This window comes from Haliaeetus leucocephalus, unplaced genomic scaffold (assembly GCF_000737465.1).
Source record: "Haliaeetus leucocephalus isolate CR32 unplaced genomic scaffold, Haliaeetus_leucocephalus-4.0 Scaffold351, whole genome shotgun sequence".
Lineage (NCBI taxonomy): Eukaryota > Metazoa > Chordata > Aves > Accipitriformes > Accipitridae > Haliaeetus > Haliaeetus leucocephalus.
The window spans coordinates 1,454,662-1,476,382 of record NW_010972787.1 but is presented as its reverse complement, the minus strand read 5'-3'; the positions used below and the strand labels follow the sequence as shown (position 1 = coordinate 1,476,382).

Sequence of the window (21,721 nt, the reverse complement as noted above, 5' to 3'; positions counted from 1 at the left end):
ATAGGTAAAAAATATGTTGAGGGCTTTAGATGTCTGAATAGCACGGTTATGTTTTACATTCTTAGTGATAGTTGGCCCAAGAGGGGAAGTATTTGAAGTAATGAAAAAAAAAGTACACTAAAATGTCGAGACAAATTATATGTGAGCTTGATCTGTCTGTTCACTTTCTGCAGTTGCCAAGAAGGTTACATGCAAGCCAGTAAAATATGGAAAATAGTGTTCTTCATGATTTCTCCAGGAAAGATGATATACACAGTTGCTTTAGAGAAGCAAGACTATTCACATGTACTTTTTCTTGGAAGAAAATATGTAAACTGCAATTACAAAGATGGGAAATACTGTCTTTTAAAATGCTAACGTTCTTCATTCTTTGATAAAATAGCACTGCCTTGTTCCATATATTATGTTCCACTTTAAGGGACAGAGCATGTGAAAGGTAAGCTGCAGCTCCAGTTTTAATCAACTTCAAATCAAAAGCCTTTTCCAGAAGGCACAAAAGGAAAACTTTAATAATGAAAGAGTAGTTCATCTTCAGTTTTCTTCCAGTGTGGAACATTGTGCTTCTAGAACTTCCAGCATTGTATCAGTAGCAGTTCCACATCTGACATTTTCAGAACCAGAGCTGTGCCAAATAAGACAAATAAAGTTTCTGCCTTAGTGTGTGAAGAATGCAATTATTACATTTAAAAAATTGAATATTCAGAGTTTTGAAAGAAAATGTATGAAATAATTGTCATATATTGAATTACTGGTTTAAAAGTGAAAATTATGTCATCTTGGCAGATGGGATGGTTATGCTTTTAGAACCATTTTGGTATATGTGCCAGTTTATTGTTGCCATGTTATGCTTTGTGTAGTTTTTGTAATATCACTTAATGCATGTTCAGCATCATTCTTGCATCACAGTTGTGTACAGTTTCATATTTTTTCACACTGCTGAATGCAAATGTCTGTAGAACGGGGGTACTAGAGCATTTGTTTAGTATTATGTAACTTGTTCAAGAGGGATTTTCATTGCTAAGCTTGCTTTCTGTTTTGTGTTCACTCTGCATGTTTTGTGCAAAAAACACTTTTTTCTATTGCATATGGGGAAAAAGTAGTAAGTCATGAAAATGTGTTTATTAGGAAGGTAAATTGAAGTCCTGGATGCCTCTTACTGTTTCTAAAATGACAGCTGGCTCAGGAGAATAAAATCACTTGGTATACTTTCATGCATGATTACATCTAGGTTTTTTTTCCCTGCTTATGGCCCACTTTAGTATTAATGTTCAAGATAAAAAAAAATTCTGAGTTTAGATTCCATAGGTAATCTGGTTTTAATCACAAGCATGTGTACAAGACAGTAAATTAATCGCAAATGACTTGATGTTTGCTCTGAATAGTGCTGTAACTCCCGAAGTTGTATTAAACCTAAAAAAAAAATAGTTTGAGTTTCATCATTTTTAAAGTGAAACTTTAAAAATTGTATTGAGTGAGAGTAAGCCAGTCCACTGGGGGTGGGGGAAAGTACAAATCTGTGGAGAAATGATGCTCTTGTTTTGAGTTGTATTATGTTACTGGGTATGCATATTTTACTCTTTAAATTGGGACCATTGTGCAAAACTGTTTGTTATAAAGACTTAGTGAGAAATATAATTTGTCTTATTTTACCCAGTTACAAGCATTAATTCATTGTTAGCATCTTAAAAATAGAATTGGTTAGATTAGGCACATGTACTTTACTGGAGATGGTGGCGTGTTAGTATGAATATCAGAAATAGGATAATTCAAGTGATGGTCGTTACCGAAGACTGATATATTGTGCCTTTAAGCCTAGTTGGATAAAAGCTGATCTTGAGCATTATTCTTACTACCTTTGAAATAAATTCTTTCATATATCTTTTTCTTATTCCAGTTAACCCTAAACCTGAATTTCCCAGGTGACTGATATTTTTGGGAAATAAATACTGGTTTTAAAACTGTGTGCCCAGAACCTCGATACTGTATTTGAATTTCTGCTTTATTGCTGTAGTAGTCACAGAAGTACTCACAGGTTTGAAAGTGTTCATCTAGCTTTTGGGGGAGGGTAAGGGATTGATTATTGTATGTTGCTTAATTCTTGAGGCCTTAGGTGGGAAAACTGGTAATGTAGAATCTTCTTAATATTATTGTTTTAAAAAAAATTAAAAAATAATCAAAATTGTTTAAAAATCTGGTATCTTCAAAACTGCCCTGTGTTGAGGAAGCTGAATGGTGTATCTTTAAAGAAGGTGGGAAAACTTTATTTTACTAGAGGTCTTATGTATTTATCAAGTATTTGAGCTCTAAATCTTTCACTGATCTGACACTGAGGACATTGTGACTCAACCCTAACCTTCACTTAGTATTATGGTGAAAATTCTGCAACCTTCTGCAAAGCTTTAGAAGTGATGTGAGGACGTAATGTGAGATACTAACTATAGGATTGGGCCAAATCATTCATCTTTGAAGATTGTCACTGGCCTGCTCTGGGTATCCCTATCCATTCCATTTAGGACTTTGTTTCCTATTCTGTATTCCGGGTTTTCTTTTATTGTAAAAGGCTTTAACTTTCCCTGATGATGTGCAAGATAAGAGCTGTATAAAACTTTATTTGGGGGTTGTAATACTAAACTTGATGGAAGTGGGTTAAAGGAAAGAATCAGGTGTCAGATGCACAGTAAAAACAGTCCCTTATATGATTTGGCAAGTCATTACATACCTCCCCGTATGTGGTTTTTTTAGTATATGAATATCATGTATGTATTCTTAACCTGTCGTGTCTTTGAATTTATGGCTTTTCCTAAGAGGGAAAAGAAAGACTTTGTTCTGGATTAATTTAATTTTAAAGTTTCTCTTTTGTGTAAATCAATACACAATAATTGACAGAATACGTAAGAACTTAAAAAAAAAGGTACCCTTTCTTGACTCATAGGTGTGTGGAAATACTAATATGGAAAAGTAAAAGTAGATAAGTACTCTTCATGGATTTACAGACAGGGGAGATAGTAATGTGGAAAAGCATGGAAGATGGGGTTTGACCTCATCTTTCAGTTTTTCTTCTAAGAATTTGGAAGCTACTATAGCTACCAAAAAACCCAAATATGACTCTTGATAAACTTCATCTAAAATTCTTACATGTTGTTTCAGAGTTCTGCTATAAATGAAACTAGTTCAATGTAAACATGCAAATAAAATACATGCTTTAATGGACAAAATAAGTCTGAGTTTCATTAAGATATGGAGAAGAGTAATGTTATTGGGGAGTTGGCTGTATTTTCTCATATTTTTAGGCTTTGTCTACGTTAAAGGAACAGAGGTGGAACTTTAATGACATGCAGGGAAAGGCTAAATATACAAGACAAAATTGTGCGGGGAAAGGACTGAAGTTCAAATAGGTATAACTTTACACTTTTACTTTACCGATCCTTCCAATAGAGGACTTCTGTCATGAGTTTAGAGAGCTCCTGCTTAAAAACAAATGCTGGCCAAATCTGGTCCTGCTCTTATTTGCAGGAAAATGTCATCATTGCCTTGATTGTGACAAAACGAGAACAGGACTATCAGGATTTAAGTTTATGAAGAACATAATGATCTTGCCACAGTGATAAATCTGAGTAGTTGAACGGCCAGCTGCTGATTGTGTACAGCTACACGACTGTCATAGCCTTCCCAGGATTTTGAATGTGGTAGTGCCTTCGGTTGTTTCAGCAGTTGCTTCACCTGCCTCAGTTAATGAAGTTCCTTTATGGCTACAAGGATGCTTTTCAAAGTCTTCGTCTCCTGCTTAGCAAATTTCATTCACATGGTGGCAGCTACTGCAGTTGGGCGTTGAGGGTGGTATAGTCATGGAGCACTTAAATCTACATTTGCTCTTGCCAGCTACAGTTGTCTTTAGCTTACCACCTTTTCAGTCATTGCAGTGCACTTTCCTGCATTATAAATGTGGTATTCTCAATGAGGTATTGACGTGAGCAAGCGTGAGTAGAAACTTAACAACTATTATATACAAATTTTCAAAAAATACAAACTGGTTACACTGTTAACTGTCAATGACACAAATCCTCTGATAATTCAAGGTGTGTTACAGAAAATGAATCTTTTGGATGATTCCCTAGTTTCGTAATAAAGATGCGAAGCCCTGGTTCTATCTCCAGGTGCTGAAGGTTCATCTTTAAACTACTTGGGTATCTGCATTTATTTTAGTTTACACAGTGTGGTGTAAACCAGAATGACTCAGAATTAATGTATAAGTATACCCTGTCAGAGCATACTCCGCAATCAGATGCTGATCAGTTGTGAGATTTTGCAGAGCTCAGAATGAAAGTAAGTTGACAGAAATAGGATGTTAAATTTAAGATGGAAATAAAGTTACGAGAAGTCAAGAACAAGGTTGAGCATAATAGGAGAGCAAACTGTGAGCTCTTTGGAGATGGTCTGTAAAAAGTAGTGGAAGAATTTGATGACAGGTAAATGTTCTGTTAACCTTTCAAAGAAATGGATGCATCAGTATGCAGAACTTCGGTTTGAAATGCGGACTTCGCTGGAGAAGCTGTTACTTGCTTATGTGGAGTTTCAAGACATAGCAAATAATGCTTGTAGTGTGTTAGAATGGATGTTTTTTCCTTGTGTACATCTGAAGTCACAAACAGGTAACTGAAGTAACAACTTTTATGTTCTAGTCTGTGTTCATAACCATTTTCTCATTAATGTATTGATATTTACAGATTTGTCACCTGGCATGATTTTGAAAACTTATTTTTAAATGCGTATTTTTAATGTGAGAATTATAGTATAAGCTTGCATCTTGAAATCTCATTGAACCGTGATGAAAAATAGTGCCAACAGTCAGTCTCTTTGATTTGAAATATTTTAGTCTTGAACACGATGCCAACTGACTGCCTTTGTACGTGAGATGATAACAAAAGGAAGTTCCCTGTTTCTTACCATGTGGTCTTTGCTTAGTCCTGTGCAAATGTGGTTTCATCATTAAGGCCTTCGTTGTTCTCGAGTGAAGAAAGTTGTAGCCAACTGGAGTGTCTTTTAAGGGGAGGTAGATGGTGGAAGGGTTAATTTTAATAGTATTCCTAACACACACTTGAGATGCCTAATAGTTAAATCTGTTATTCAAACTTGTAATTATTCCTAATACAATGCTTTTTAGTCCTCTTCATTACACGTTAGCAGGTACTTCCTTAGCTCTATGTATATGAGAGCTGAGGCTTAATGCTTTTTCTAATGTTTGATACTCACTTAGAAAGCTTTTTCACTTTGGGTAGGAACAATAACTTTATCCTACAGGTAGTAGCCACTTCTACTAAAATAAGGAAAGTAAAATGGTACTAGAAAGTTGAGATAAATCTTACTTAGTGCAGCATCAGGATTACGTCCAAATGTACAAGTGAAGTACAAAAAGCCGAGTTGGAGTCCCAGCTTGCCACATGATGAAGCTTCTATAACAGTAGCAAGTAGAGAATCTCTGCTGTTCAGTTTTATGCAGTTGAGTTCACCACATGTTCTGCCTTAAAAAGTTTCACAGGTTCCTTGGTGGTGTTATGCACAACTTTTAGCCCAGATCTGAATAGTAATCTGCTTAGACTGGGCAAGTGCAGGCTTGGTTTGTTGCAAGGACTAGTTACGCCTTATTGAAACAGATATGTAAATGCCTTCATCTCTGCAAAACCCAAGTTTTCATGAGAAATGGTACTTTTATTCAACATTGCTTTGTGGCTTTTTTTCATAAACAGGTAAGTCTTCATGTCAGTGGACCACTATGTGATAGTCTTTGCAGGATACCCTGCAGTTTATTAATGCTGTTCTGTTGTCTTTGTCTTGAAATACAGATTCCATTTTCTGTGTATTTCAAATCTAATGTAAGATTTTTCTTTTTTCTACCAAATGTGGCTTTATTATGGTGGAAGCTAGAAATTGGTGTTCTGTATTTTTCATAAAGTAATTGGAGATAAAAATTGTTACCCAGCAGAGTTAGCACAGGAAGGAAATTACTTAACTGCATAATGAATTACTGAATCTTTTGACAGGACCAGAGGCAGTGAGCACAAACTGAAACACAGGAGGCTCTGTCTGAACATCAGGAAACACATTTTTAATGTGAGGGGTGACCGAGCACTGGCACAGGTTGCCCAGGGAGGTTGTGGACTCTCCATCCTTGGAGATGTCAGAAGCTGTCTGGACAGGGTCCTGGGCATCGGCTCTGGGTGGCCCTGCTTGAGCAGGGGCTTGGACCAAATGATCTATAGAGGTCCCTTCCAACATTAACCCTTCTGCAATTCTGTCATCTAAATAAAGCTTTGACTTTATTGAACTTCATATGAAGTAACGTTAAAACATTATTACATGCTTAGGTATTTGAATGCTTCCTTACTAGGTTTCATTTCAATATAGATGTACATATTGTTTAGTATTGTTTAATTTTACATTTTCATATGAAGCACTTCAGAGATGAAAGCTCTTTGAATCTTGAGCTGTTGCTCCTTATAAGGACCGTGCGACCACAGCTTGCCCTGCCCTTTCCCCCAGCACAGTGTTATGGCTTCAGAGATTTTAGCCCCACAATGATAATAAATTCTGCTGTCATTATTTTGGAAGAGGAGGTTAGGACACTGGCCTAACTTGGCACCTGCTGCAAAAATGACAGGTAAGGAATCCTACAGGAGGGAATGGGGAGCATTGTGTGAAGTTGTGTAAAGCAGCATTGCTAACACTTCAGAAGTAAATGTGCTGTGTATCAGCAAATTTCACAATTCCTTAGGAATGCCTTTTTTAAAAAATTGGAGAAAGTTGGATTATGCACAATCCAGGAAGTTTCCCATGAAACTAGATCCCCCCTAGTTTTTGGAAGATCCAGAATATCCTCAAACTAGTGAGGTCATCATGTCTCAACTATATATAAGTATTTTTCTATAATACACAGTTTATGCTGATTTTTCTCTAGTCTTAAAACTGTAAAATCGGAGAAAACTGTCTCTTAGGCTTTGCCTGTACACATTTTTGCTACCTTAAATTTTAAAAAATTATTTTGAAATAAAACTAAATGAAACTATGCCTATTTAAATGTCTAAAATTTTCTTAGTGGTTCTCCCATCTCAGATTGCATAGTTGTAAACTTGTTGCACAGTGTATAGTGAAATGGTATCCTGACTTCTGTTAAAAGTAGTAGAGCAATACTGATGGTACTTAATACTAGCTGTGCTGGTTTAACTGTATCTTGTTTACAACTGACTTTTCTAAACTTGTTTCAAACTCTGTACATAAACAAGCCATAAATTTCTGTGATCCGTGAACTCACTGAGAATTTCTAGAACCTGACATAAAACAAGCTCATGAAATTTTAACTAACTTCCAGTGCTGAGTGATGCAATTGTTTCAGATGCTTTTGTTCTGTCAGGTTTCTTAAGTTTTCTTTGTTAATTGGTAAAGTCACATCTATACATCATTATTTCTAGGTGAAAGAGATCATGAGAGTCAAAGGTTATTCCCTTGCTCCTTCAACAGTTTTGTACTTAGCTGTTCATGATAAGGTAAAGTATCACAAAATGCTTAGGAACTTTGCATCCCTGTAAAAGGGCATGTGAGTTCTGAACGGAGAAGATGATACTGTTGCTTGGATGCTTTTCCAGGCTGCTTGGCATGAACACAATCATTAAAAGTAGAAATCTGAACATCTGAAGCCATTTCTGCTGCATTAATGACAACATATATAGAATGCATAATTAGAAAATCACTGTCTGATAAGCCAGCTATTCTGGTGCTGCAGATTGCTCAACTTGACATGGGAATGTTAATGAGCAATGTAGGGTGGGGCGTATTAAAAAATATGGGATTGAGTTGCTGTTTCATATAGGGTTAATTTAATGACTTTGTATGACTATGGCCTCACAGTTCACAAAATTTGGCAAAAATATAATGTATATTATTTATATATAAAAATATAACACTTTAGTTGTACTGTGTGACAGAAGCCTGAGTGATGTTAAGAAGTTAAAGGCTTCCTTCCCTTCTGCTGATCAAATCCAAACTTCGAAATTATAGGGAATCTTTTTTACAAAAAAAATGGATCCTTCTTTTGTATTAAATGCACAGTCTTACATCTAGGAACATAATGACTCGCAAATGAACAATTTTTACTAAATTTACAAAGTACTTATAAATTTCAGTGCCATCAAATTCAGACCTTGCTTAAGCTGCACAGATGAAATCTTTGTAATTTCTGTTTAAATATTTTCAGACATGCTCATTATTCCCCAAATATAGAAGAAATACTTCTATATGAGTGAAGTTTTGCAATCCAGGCAAAACAGAAAAATAAATGTCCCTTGATTGTAGTATTGTCACTGGTACGGGTTTATTACCTAGCCGCTAGTAACTGCCGGTGTTTTTTGGTTTTTGAAATCTGATTCCAGAAGAAGAATATTACTACATTCACATTCCGCATTCTGTCCAAGATGCTAACTTCAGATACCCTTTACCTTATAAATTGAATGTTGTGAAATAGACGTAAAATGCTTTTAATAGTCATGTCAAGGAAATTGAATGCCTTGCTGGCTCAGTTCAAGTAGTATTTGCCCTTTTGTTTCTAGGAACTTAAGTTTCCTTTTGAGCCTTCATTTGGTAGTGTCCATTTTTTCCCTTAAATACTTGCTTGTAGCTGTCTGCAAGTATATGCTCTTAAGGAGAGAATTTGGGTAACACAAGACTGGGAAAGGTTATGTTGTAGTTTGCTGTAATCACTGGCAACCATGCAGTGACACCCAGGTGATGATTGACTCTCCGATGGTTTTATTGTTACAAATGTGCGCTTTTGTCCTCGACAGGGGCTCCTCATGTTTAAGGTGAGGAGGTTTGGCCAGATGAGTAAAAACTAAGGGAAGAATGGGGAGGAAAAGATTGCTTGACCATTTAAAAATGTCTAGCACTGTGTCTTCTGTTAGCAGCCAACATTGTTATCTGTTACCTTTTGATAGGTAAACCTGAACAAATGCAAACATGAACACAGCTCCGTGGATCATCTCGGGTTCCCTTTGGAAACCCCAAATAAATGGCCACAAGGGATTGTGTGTTTTCCTGAGAACAGCTCGGCATTGGAGTTCTTCCTTTCTGTGTGATGGATAGTGGCTCTGCTACTCTCAAAATGATACCTATGCCTGCTGGTGCAAAATGTCGTATGGTCCACTTCAGTGGAAGTCAAAATTTACCCATGCTGCTGTTCTGTGTTGCTAGGTAATTTATAAAGTAGACATAAAATAAAGGGGGTAATGGAGGGAAATACAGGGGGGAAGCTCTTTGTTACAATAGCCACCAAAAATCCTGTTGATTTAAAAAAAAAAAAAAGGCAACCTGTTTTGTTAGTCAAGCCAGTGAACCTGTATAGCTTCCATGTGCAAGGTAAATGTAAAACATCCTTCAGTGTTGTAGATTGTCATGGCTGTTTCTGCTTGGTATGCTGCTGTGGCAGCTTGGAGCTTGTCTCGCATAGCAATTCTGTAGTGGAGAGTACTCTGTTATGCTGAATATGTGTTACTTGAGATAGGTTGTGCTGAGGAGCTGGTTTTCAGTTTTCCTTGATAATGGCACAATATACACACAGTATCACTCAGTTTGTGTGTGATGCATCTGTTCTCTTCAGAATAGGCATGTTTACCATGCTGTTAGCCTTTTAGAATATTTCAGATTCATCTTGCTTGGCACCATACCCACTTTGAGCTTTAATTTAAAGAAAAGCTTTATCATATGAATGAAGATGATTCGGAGTCTGTTACTTTGAAAATAACTCTTTGCTGTGTTCCTGCTCACTCTTACAAATCCGTGCCGGTCTAACAAAGTAATTAGTGTTAATCATAAACAGTAGGGTTTATGTAAGGTAGAGAGGTTGTAATGATCTTAATTTCTTGTAGAGAGAGAATGCTGAAGAAATTAGTGCAGAGGCAGAGACATACTGTTTAAAAAAAAAAAACCAACAAAAAAACCCACACACACTATAATCACTTTGTAAGTATTTGATTATGATTAATTTGTAACACTACCATATGGTCATACTGGCTGGTGTTAGGGGTTATCTTCAAAAACATACCAGCTGGTTTTGGCCACACTTTTGTCACTAGTATCTACTAGTTGCCAAGAATCTGGGTCACCGCTTTCTCTTCAGTAAATCTGGGTGGCCAAGAAAGAGAATGTAATATACACTGGCTGTTGCAGAAACTGGAGAGGCTGTGTTAGGCCTTTGGAGGTCTTAGCCTTGCTGTTTGTAGATAGGGGAAAAAAAGGAAGAAAAGCCTAATTATTATGTTTTTTAAATAATATTAAAATACAGACTGAAAGATGTGCAGTTTGTAATTGTAGCTTCCCTTTAAGATGGGTACATACTTACTAATAGCTGGGTTAGTTTCACCATGTGGAGGTAATGTCCAGGACACTAATACTTGTCCAGATGACAATTCCAGCCTGGTCTCTGTGGCTGAGAGTCACCACTATGGCCATTATTGCATTTGACCTGCTAAATGATTTTAATACTAGCACTTGCAAAATTATAGCTCTGGTTATAAAGGGTTAGTGGGCTTGTGCTCTGTTATATATGCTTTAGGAAGAAAGTATCCATCCTGCTGAAGGTCTGTGTTACGGAATAGATAACAGAACTTTTGAAATTTGATATATAGCAAGCTGCATCATGGGGCAGAGGGAGATGAAAGGGCGGCAAATGGGAGAATTGATGAATTAGCAGCACTTTTAATAGGATTCAGACATTTAATTGTGCCAACTTTGAAATTGTGTTTACTCTGAGCTGCTAGCCTCAGCCTTTTTTTCGGTGTATCTGATAAGATAAAGGTTAAACTTTATTGTAAATGTTTGTGGTTTTGTGTTGTGATTTGCATGAATGTCACTTCTGAGTTGCTTTTTGGGGCTGTTCCTGAAGTGAAGCTAGCCTGGAAGGTGCAACCTGTGTGTGGCTTTTCAAAGTAATTCTGTAACAAATACTTTGCAGGGTGTGCTAAGTTTTCTGATCATCAAACAGGACCTCAAGGTACTGGTAAATTGTTTTAAGAAGTCTTTATCTGAGAGCATACAGAGTTCTTCATTTCATTGGGCTGCTGTAATCTGGGGCTTTCCAGGCAGTCTTCCTCTCTACAGACATTTCTTTAGGGTTCCTTGGCTCTGGAACATGGTTCTGTGTCTGCTTCCCCAGCCGGAGTAATGGATTATGTTAAACCTATCAAACACTGAAGTACTCGCATATTATTTTAAATTGGAAGTATTTGTAAAGAAGAGGTGACTTTAATTGGGGATGGGGAAGGAGGGAATGTGTGTGGATGGGTGAGAGCTGTTTTGAAGCCTGAATGGCTGGGGCAGGGAGCTGCTGAATTTTAAACACTTTGGATAATTAGTTTGCGTGTGGACTTTGGAAGAAGACACACAGAGTTCAAGATGGATACCCTTATTAACATTTTCAGTTATTGTTAGGCCTTTTTGAATATAATTACAATAATTATGAAGTAATAAATGTAATAGGAATAAAATTATACTCTGACTTGCTATTTGTTCTTCCAAGTGCACTTATTGCAAATGCAAGCAGATCTATTGCAGAAGTTTTAAAATTACAAAAGTCTTAAACTTTTGCATCAATTTCTAATGCTTTTGGTATTAAAATGTATTTTAATGAGACTTGTATGTAGTTCTGTTCTGAGATGTTATTATAAAGTAGGACAACATTTTACTTCAGTTGTATTATTTTCATATACAGCTTTGCCCCTTTTAATTATCTATTAAATGTCTGTACCACAGCAGGCTGTGGAACAGGGAGGAGACTGTATTTGTGCTTCTATACCCTCAGTACAACTACAGTGAGAGCAGTTAGTTCTCAAGTTTCATTAATAACTGTGTTGTGTGCAGGAATCCTAATGTAGTGGCAATCATATGAGAAGGATGAAATGTCACTTTGGCCACATGCATTGGCAGGCCTAGAAGAAGACAGTGTTGTGTTTGATATGTGTTTTTTTAAAAGTCCTCCAGTGAGAAATGACCTGGGGCTCTTTGGAGCAGAACTGCACTTAATCTACTCCAAGCAGAAGCATGAAAATCTAGGAACTTGTTAATGTTCTTGGAACAGCTGCTTTTAAACTGCAGAGGTAGTAAAACTAAATTTAAAATCTTTAGAGAAATCTGTGTAGTAATAACAAGGGGTAAGAATGGGTAGAGACTAAATGAGGGGTTTTTTCCTGGTAATGTGAAGTTTTACTATGATTTATTTCTCCATATTGTAATTATGGGTATATGAAAAGAGAAACTACTGTATTTTCTAGTTTGTTTGAAGCATCAGTTATTTACTGTCTCTTTATTTTTTAGGTTACTATTAAAATCTCAAAATGCAGATGAAGACTGGCTTGTGCAGAATCCTTCTGCTGTCTTATGCATACAAAAGGGAATCCTAAACCAAGTTTTAGTACGAGGTATGTATTAGGATATTTGGCTTTATTCAGCAATTACTGAAATTAGGAGCCCTCTTTTTGTTCACATTTGCTGTTTGATACAGAGTAATTCTGCTTCTACACTTCAGCTAATACTTGCTTTCAGACAATGTCATTTGTTGCATAATTCCTGTCATATGTTAATGTTTTTAAAGGACCTGAAGTACATGTCTTGCAGACAGCTCAAAATCCAACTAGCTATAATGTGCCTTACGTCCAAAAACCATAGTGCCACATTAACATGATGCCATGTCTGAGCTACTTTGTGTTGGTACATTGCACTCAGAATCCAGTTTGTATCATCAATATTGTAGTTTCTGATTCTGAACAGTCCTCAGGATTAGCCAGTAGGCTTTGGTCTGGAAGGCTGTGTCCTTGTACTCTGTAAAACCTGGGGTAGAGTTCAGTTTGCGTACACGCAGGTCTGTAGTGCCATCTACCCTGGGTGTTGGAAGCATCTCTGTGGGACTGACAGATAAAAAGGTTTTAAAGGGAGATTTATGCAGTTTGGTTCAGTAGTTCTGATAGTTCTGAAATTCCAAAATATCAGTTGCTTTTATAATGTAAAAATAATTTTAAACACTGATGGGATTTGACTGAGATGTGCAAGTTCTGCTGATAAAGCAAGAGGAATTAGGGTTAGTGCTTCTCTGTGTTTGTTTGGTCTAGTAAATGTACTCAGAGCTGTCTCTATAGTTGTGTTAATGGCAAATAGAGAAGTAGACACATAAAGAACAAGATACATTGAGGTATTTATTAATGACATGTGAAAGATGTCCCTGTCCATGGCAGGGGGGTTGGACTAGATGATCTTCAAAGGTCCCTTCCAACCCAAACCGTTCTGTGATTCTATAGTAGTAGACTATATGATTTATTGCTAATTAGAGGGGTCCTTTTAGTGATTTCCAAGTCAGCTGGTAAATTAATTGTGTGAAGTAAGTAGTAAAACTTACTTAGCATGGAAAGTATAAACAAGATGGGGTCCTTTGTCATTCTGTAAAAAGCATGGAAGGGCAACATGAGAGAAGAAATCTTTCTGCAGTAATACATCTCAAACTGTACTGTGAGTTACAACTAATACTGAAAAATGGCCCATGTGGACTTTGATTCCCAAGACTGAAATAATAAAAATTTCTACCCAAGACAGACAGAATCCTATTATACTCTCCACAGAAGCTCTGCCTCCACTTTTTTCCTACCTTTTACTCTCTACGTGCTATGCCTTGATGCACCTTTCACTTAGGTAGCACTGCTTTGTAAAGGATTTTTCCAAAGAAAAGATTTTCTCTGTGCATGCTTCAGATGAAGAGTTGGAGCCCTGCTCCCCTCCCCAGTGCTCAGGTCACCCCTGTAATGTGCTGCATGCCAGACAGTCTGGTAGTTACCCATGCTACTGGAAATTTCTCTCCTGAGTCCTGCAGCGCTAACTCCCATCTCACCTCTGCAGCTGGAATTGGGGCAGACTTTTCACAGAATCCCAGAATATCTGAGGTTGGAAGAGTGCTGTGGAGATCACAGAATCCAACCCCCTGCTCAAAGCAGGATGTCGGGTAGAGCAGGTTGCCCTGAACTATGTCCATTTAGGTTTGGTCTCCAAGGAATGGGGACTCCACAACCTCTCCGGGCAACCTGTGCCAGTGCTCAGGCACCCTCACAGTAAAAGTTTCCCGATGTTCACAAGGAACTTCCATGTTCCAGTTTGTGCCCAGTGCCTCTGGTCCTGTCCTTGGGCATCACTGGGAACACTCTGTCTGTCATCTTTATACACTCTCATTGTTTATAAATAGATGATTTTGCCCTGTCTTCTCCAGCTGGAACAGTCCCAGCTGTTTCAGCCTTTTATAACACGAAAGATGCTCCAGTCCCTCAGTTGTCTTCCATTCACTGAACTCAATCAAGTATGTCCATGTCTCTTGTACTGGGGAGCCCAGCATGGGACACAACACTCCAGGTGTCTCACCAGTGCTCAGTAGAGGGGAAGGATCATCTCTCTCCATATGCTGGCAACTTCCTTTGTAGTGCAGTGCAGGATGCCATTGGCCTTTTTTGTGGCTAGGTCACATTCTTCCCTCATGGTGGTTCTTGGACTTGGTGTCCACGAGGACCCCCAGGTCCTTACCTGCAAAGCTGCCTTCCAGCCAGCTGGCCTCCAGCCTGTCCTGGTGCCTGGGATTGTTCTTCCCTGGGTGCAGGATTTGGCATTTCCCTCTCTTGAACTTCACAAGATCCTGTTGGCCCATTTCTCCAGCCTGTTGAGGGTCCCTCTGGATGGCAGCACCACCCTCTGGTGTATCAGCTGCAAACCTGCTGAGGATGCACTCTGTCCCATCAGCCAGGCCATAAATGAAGATGTTGAAAAGGACTGGCCTCAGTACTGATTCCTGGGGTACTCTGGCCTCCAACTGGACTTTGTGCCATTGATCACAACCTTCTGGGCCCAGCTGTTGAGCCAGTTTTCAATCCACCTCATTGTCCACTTATCGAGCCGTACTTTATCTGCTGGTCAATGGACATATTGTGGCAGACAGTGTCAAAAGCCTTCCTGAAGCCAAGGTAGACAATATCCACTGTTCTCCCCATACCCACTGAACTGCTCACCTCATCATAGAGGCTGTCAGTTAGGATCCATCAGGATTTGCAAACAACCCCTTTGTAAATCCATGCTGACTACTCCTAGTTACCTTCTTGGTCTGGAAATGGTTTCCAGGAGTAGTTGGGCCATCACTTTCCCAGAGCCTATAGTTCCCTGGGTCCTTCCCGCCCTTCCTGAAGATTGTAGTGACACTTGCTTTCCCCTAGTCCTTGCACACATTTCCCAGTTGCCATGCTCTTTCAGCAAGAGAGTGGCCTCGCAGTGCCAGCAGCCAGCTCCCTCAGCACTCGTGGCTGCCTCCCACCAGGCCCAACGCATGTAACTTCAGTCCAGTTTAAGTGTTCCCTAGCCTGGATCCTGTTACCTGTTTGATATTGAAAGGGGCACGGAGGGGGGCGGGGGGAGCTGAGGAGGTGGGAAAACTGATAGGCACCTTGTTTTGTGGCTTTGCCTTGCCCTTTACTAAGGAGTTCCCCGATATTTTCTAGTTGTAGTAAAATCACAATAAAATCGTAATGTAATCACACAATAATGTGTAATACACACCAGGCTATGGAAATAAGCAAGCTACAAGCATTTACTCACGAAATATAAAAAAGACAATACAGTTAAAACTCTTTATCTGAAAAGTAGTGCTAACAGAAAAAACACTTAATTTTTTCAAAGTTTGACTCAAAAGAAATTTTTCTATCCAGCTGACATTTTGCCTTGACCACGTAGGTGTTGGGAATTCAGTCTTGCTTGTCCTTATTTATCAGACTGCCCCTGTGCAAGGAGCCATTTGAGAGCCTTGGCGTTTGGCAGGTTTCCCAGGCGTCTCAGAATTTTTCTGTCCTCAACTTACAGTTTCCTTCCTGTGAAGGGAAGAGTGGATGGCCAAGGTTCCTTGGAGACACAAATGTTTCTTTGACTGGCTAAATAATGACTCCTTGTCTCAGTGGAGTGATAAAATCCTTTCTTTCTCTTTCCCCATTATTTGTGTTTGTGTGTGCACTTAACATTGCAGTGTGAACCTGGCTGACAAAGCCTAATGGCCTAATAAGATTGCATTAAAAATTGAGGGAAGATTAGATAAAAATGTGAGTGGATTGCATTGTACTCGGGGCACAATGTGCAATAGCAAACTGTGGAGAAAGTTGCAAAAGACTGGGACAGTGAGCCAAATCAGTCACATAAAAAAAAAGGTTACACCTGCTTAGTTTGATTTTCCTTAACTTGTTGCTGAGCAGTATTTGTAGAGAAGAGCGTTGGCCTTGGTGTGTCATTGCCTTCCCTTTTTCAGCTCTGAGATAAATTTGCATACAGTTCTATTATACCAGAAAATGTACTGTGCTCTGACTTAATTTGTAGTGAGGTCAAAATGTTCTGTCAGGCTGCCTGCTGCTGGGGTTCCTGAACACTGGTAGAGAATTCCAGGTAACCTGTTGGAAGGGCTATCTGGGAAGGCATTAGCCTTTCCCAGCTCTTTATCCAATTGTATTTGCTAATGCATTGCTCTGCAGTTTGCTATTTGAGTCTCCTTGTCTGCTGTATTTTGATTACGGAAGTGCGTTTTCAAGGAAGTTATCACTTAAGTGTCTCTTGTATCTCCTCAGCCCGAATAGTGTCTCTTGTATCTCCTCAGCCCGAATAGTGTCTCTTGTATCTCCTCAGCCCGAGTCATACCCGTTCTCCATTGTATTCGGTTTCAATGAATACTGCTGGTGGCTATACACCCTCAAAACTGAAGATGTGTGCAAGATGCTGCTCTTCACGTTGGAATGACAAGGACCATCAGGGGTGAGAATAGAATAATGGTGTCACTCATTAGAGCACTTAACAGTGGTTGTGACTTTTGTGATGAAATCGGTTTCCTTTGTGCTCGGTTACCAGTCTCTTTGTATTATTTTTGTGCTTAATGTGGTTTTCGAGGTTTTTTTTTCTTTGTTCCTTTCTGTGCTCTTGGGCACAAGAATGATGCTGTTATATAATAAAATAGTAATTAAATCTGTAGCACCCAGCTTAACAGTGGAGAGGGATGGATTGATCACTCTCACTTAGGTTGTATTCTTTCAGCTTGTAGACAGGTCTGCCTGCAAGACCCGAGGCAATCGGGCTGTTTTAAGTGATGGGAAGGGGACCCGCATGGAGGTGGTGTGTCCCACACCAGCACCCTGGATTCGAAAAGACACATCAGAAGAATCTGAATACACTGTCTGCTTCCGAGGTTCAAGAGGCCTTCTCTGGTATGAGATGAGTTACAGCTTTTGTGGTGTTACTGTCTTCATTTTCAGCCTCTGGCAGAGAAGGTGGTACCCAGTGTTAAGCAAAGTCAAGTGTTTCATAGTAAGGCTGACGTTCATCAACTTGGATGTGTAACTGAGGTCTTGACTCCCTTTTTATCTAGACTGTACCAGAAGATTTTCTTTCCAGAGATACTAGTGCTGGGAAATGGTGTTGATAAAAGGATTACAGTTTGTACATGCTACAAATAGGAATCAAGAGTACATGATACATTAAAAGACTGCTCTGTGGTAAAATGATTGGGTTTGGACTAAAAAAAGCCTTTAGAGTTAAATGAAATGAGTAAGGAAGTATTTTCAAGCGCTAAAATATGTGACAAAAGATAGGAAAGTGGTGGGCTTTATATTTAAAGAAAAAACAATAGTGTGGATTGTGTTTAAGTTGCAGTAGTTTAAAAGAGCACAGAAGTATTAGTTACCTAGAGAAAATGGTGTAAGCCAGCAACAGCTGAAAAGGACTGGAAGGAAATGTTAACCAATGGGGAGATTAAAGCTGCAGTAAGATTCACTGTCCATGCAGTTAAGTTTGAGTTGGAATTTATGATAAAAATGCCTGCTGTCTTAATGTAGCCCAATAAAAAGATGAAAAACAAAACCCATGAATTAAATTAATAATGAAAAATGAATTTTGATGTGATGCAGTTTTAACATTGGACTGTAACATACCACACCCTTTTTTTTGGGTAGGGTTTCTATATCTGTTATAAAACTGTTTCAGATTAATCAATGAATAACAGGATGTTTATTTTCTGTTCTATTTTCTGCATTGACAAGGCAGTGAACATGAATCGAGGGCCTGACAGGAACCTCACCAAGTTCAGAAAAGGCAAATGCAATGTCCTACACTGGGTACTGAATTAATGTGATGCAGTTGTGCAGCCTGGGCACAGACTGGTTGTGAAGCAGCTTTCCAGAAGCTGATCTGGGAGTCCTGAGGACAAGTGAAGATGAAGGTGTCCAACCACATTCTGGGCTCCATTAGAAGAGCACAGCTGAGCAGGGACGAGGAAAGCAATCTTTCTTCTCTGCTCAGTGCTTCTGTGACTGCAGCTGGAGTGCTGTGACCACTTCGGGGCTCCTGAAGACAAGATGGGAACAAGTCCAGTGGAGGCCAGCATGGTGATCAGGAGGTTAGAGCACAGGAGCCATGGGGATAGGCAGTGGGGTTTGTTCAGTCTGGAAAACAGGATGTTAAGGGGTAGGAAATCCTACTTCAGCTGTGTAATGGAAGGGGCTGGAGGCTCATCTTAGTGGTGCACAGTAGTGAGGTAGTGTTGTGTAATTTTCAGTGTAGTAAGTGCTGCATCATACCACTAATAAAAATAGTGCAAGTCAGTACTGTCTTGCTGTACTTAATTGGTCTCCCCACACTGTGGAACCACTGGGAGTTCCTGGTAACCCTTTTGTTTCAGGAAGGGTGGGTGCAGGGAACCTACTCTGGGGGGTTGTTTGGGGTGATGTTCACTGGTGGTTTTAGGGGTCTTGATCCTGCCATTTACAGAAATAAGAACTGTTCCAATATTAAGACAGTAGAGCTGACAGATCCAGGAAAGTAAAGGAAATTTCAAATGCTTGCATAGCTCCTGTGCAAACTTTTCCAGACAGGGTATCTCAACCAGCTTGGTAAAGCCTTTTTAAAAAAAATAAGAAATACACATATAAGCATAGCCTTTGCAGGCTGGGGCTCTGGCTGTTACTGTTTGGGGCAGGGATAGCAGCTTTTCCCCCATCATATGGATGACTGTGTTCAGTGTAAGATGTGCAACTGCTTTAACAGGCCTAACACAGCTTTTTCTTCCCCAAATTCATATTCTTTCCACTTGGCTATGGAGTCTGCTCCAAGTAACAGCTCCAGGGAACAAGATTTCTTGTCAGAAAGTGGGGTTTTGTGATACAGATCAAGATGTCACCACATGGATAATACTGTCCTCCGGCTCCAGTTGAAAACACTTTTGCTGCTGGCATGTGCCCAAACAGTTGGGATGAATCCACTTTTGGAGTAGGCAGCGGTCTCCCTGGGTATGGTGACGGTGGCTTCAGTTCCCATACACATGGTTTTGGTTATCTTCAAAGCAGAGCTATGAGTGGCATGCACATGACAGCAGCTAGGCAATGTTAAGGTCTGACCCATCTACTATAAATCAGTCTGTGCCAACAGTAACTAACCAGAGGAGTTCCCTACAATTCAGATCATGTAGGAAGTATTACAGAAATTCTTGAAAAAAATTCAGTTGTAGCTATCCTGCATGACAGTTGAGACTCTGCTGTGGAGAAAGAGTTGACTTGAAATCAAAAAGAACTATCTTCGGCCTGGTCCCTTCCTCCTGATAGTTGAGATGTTTGAGATTCTATTTTTTTTAGGAGACCCTTTTTTAACCTTAAGTTTTACTGCTGCCTCAGTCCTGCCTTTTATCTGCTTTTAGTATTTTTTTCCTTACTCTGCTCTTTGCCTTTCATTCAAACATTTTAAGACAGGTTCAGAATCTGAAAAGTATCTTCCCCATTTATGTGGGACACAAAAAAGCTGAGGAATTAAGCACTGCTATAGGAATGCATCATGCTCCCACACTACTGGACTGCCGCTGCTCTGAAAGACTGACCTAAAGGAAAAAGATTTTACACTGGCTGTTTTCCAGTACTGTATGTGAAGGCAAAGGGTGAGAACAGAACTGTAGCAGGTACAGACAAGCAGAACATTTTAGGACAGCCCTCAGTATTTTGAGGAATCCTAGCTGCCTAAGATGGCACCTGCACTCTGTTTCAATATACGGAAGAGACAGCACAAACAGCTTTCTTCCATCCAGACTGATCAAAATACATCTTGTTTTTGAAAAATGGGTGCTGAAAACACACAGGACCTGTGATAGTCAGCTGCATCACCCACCAACCTTCAGTATTGGTGAAAACCCAGGAACACAGGTACTGATGATATAGCAGTGGAAGATAATGAATCCAAGCCTTCAGAAGAAGTTACTACCACTGCAGGTTATAGTAACTGCAGCTGCTTAGCCTTGCTGACAGCAAGTACTTAAAAGGTGTTTCTCCACAGTGCCTAAAGAATTGCTTTTTAGTGTAGCTACCTTCTCTTCATCCTTAGTCCACCAATACCTTCTTCTTAGCAATTGGATAAAAACCATATAATAAAATCAGACAAAAACCAGCTTCAAACATCTTTTCATATGCCTTTTATGCATCTTCAGTAGGGATTTGAATTTATATTGCCAACTAAAAGAGAAAGATGGCTGCAAAACCCATCCCATCACAAAAGCATCATGAACCCAGATTTTATTCCCATGTCCTGTAGAACTCCTCCCTCTCTCCCAAATGCCTCAAGGAAGAAAAAAACCAAAACAAACCCCCAAATCAACAGCCTTTCACAGACTACTTGCTAAGTCAACTCTTGGAGCATTACTAGACACTTTCAGGCTAGACTGTACAACAGTTCCTAAATAGCATCTCTATTATATGGACTTTTGTTGAAAAACCTTTTGTCCTCACCTTGAACAGCTTGAACATTTATCACTGATGTGCTGTAAAGGGCTTATCACACATGCACTATACTGTTACATGTACAATGCAGGAGTAACTGAGGAAGGGGTAGCCACATACATGAAAACTGTCACTCTAACATAAGGAAACATTTATGAATGTCCCCTTTCCTAATGCATCTTCTGGGATTATGCACAGTGACTAAAAAGAAATACAGCTACACAAAGTCCCAAGGCCTGGTAGTGACATACCCAATTCTCAGCCAGTGCTTTTCATGCATTTCAGGTGTTCACACTTACCAAAATGAGGTATCTAACATATTTCAGAGAGGTGGAGGTACCAAGTCTGTTCAAAACCCAGACTTATTAACATTGCATCAATACTGTTTGCAAAAAGATAGGCAACTATTCAAAATCAAAACAGAAATTAGTATTTTTATGTCGTGTTGCTGTTGTAGTTTTATATAGCTTAATGTGACATTCCACAAAATTGAAATAGTGTGCTTTGTTACTTACTCTTTTGGCATCTCTTAAATATGAAAGTTTTAAACTTTCAAGAACCCAAAATTAAAAACTGGTTAATTGAACTTTATATTAAAAAGTCACAGTTCTTAACAGGATACTTAATACACCTGCACCATTTTGATGGTGAGTACTCAAATACATCAAGCATTTATCCACAATAGTTTTGCTAATAATATAGGCACATAGTGGCATGTAAACTACACCTGGCAACCAGAACAGCAAAGGCACAATCTGGGTATTTTTTTTTCTTTTTTTCCATTTTTTTTTTTTCCACTTTTCAAGATGTTGGTTAATTCACAAAGAAAAATATTCTATACTTCATGCAGAAGTATTACATTTGTATTTTATAGCACAGGA

The 21,721-nt window shown here is 39.0% G+C and overlaps 1 protein-coding gene across 3 annotated transcripts in view; it reads left to right on the top strand.

Moving 5' to 3' along the window:
* PSPC1 (paraspeckle component 1) overlaps positions 1 to 16,759 on the top strand; it is a 64,197-nt gene extending 47,438 nt beyond the window's left edge. The window contains exons 7-8 of one of the 3 annotated variants that reach the window (XR_774671.1): positions 12,355 to 12,458; positions 16,723 to 16,759. Coding sequence is in view for 2 of the 3 variants with exons in the window: in XM_010572613.1 (XP_010570915.1) it covers positions 12,355 to 12,384 (30 nt within the window). In the remaining variant the exon portion in view is untranslated. Of the gene's footprint in view, positions 1 to 173; positions 2,814 to 12,354; positions 14,771 to 16,722 lie in introns of those variants that run through there. The other 2 variants (XM_010572613.1, XM_010572614.1) reach the window with 2 other exon arrangements.
* Positions 16,760 to 21,721: the final 4,962 nt, after the last annotated feature.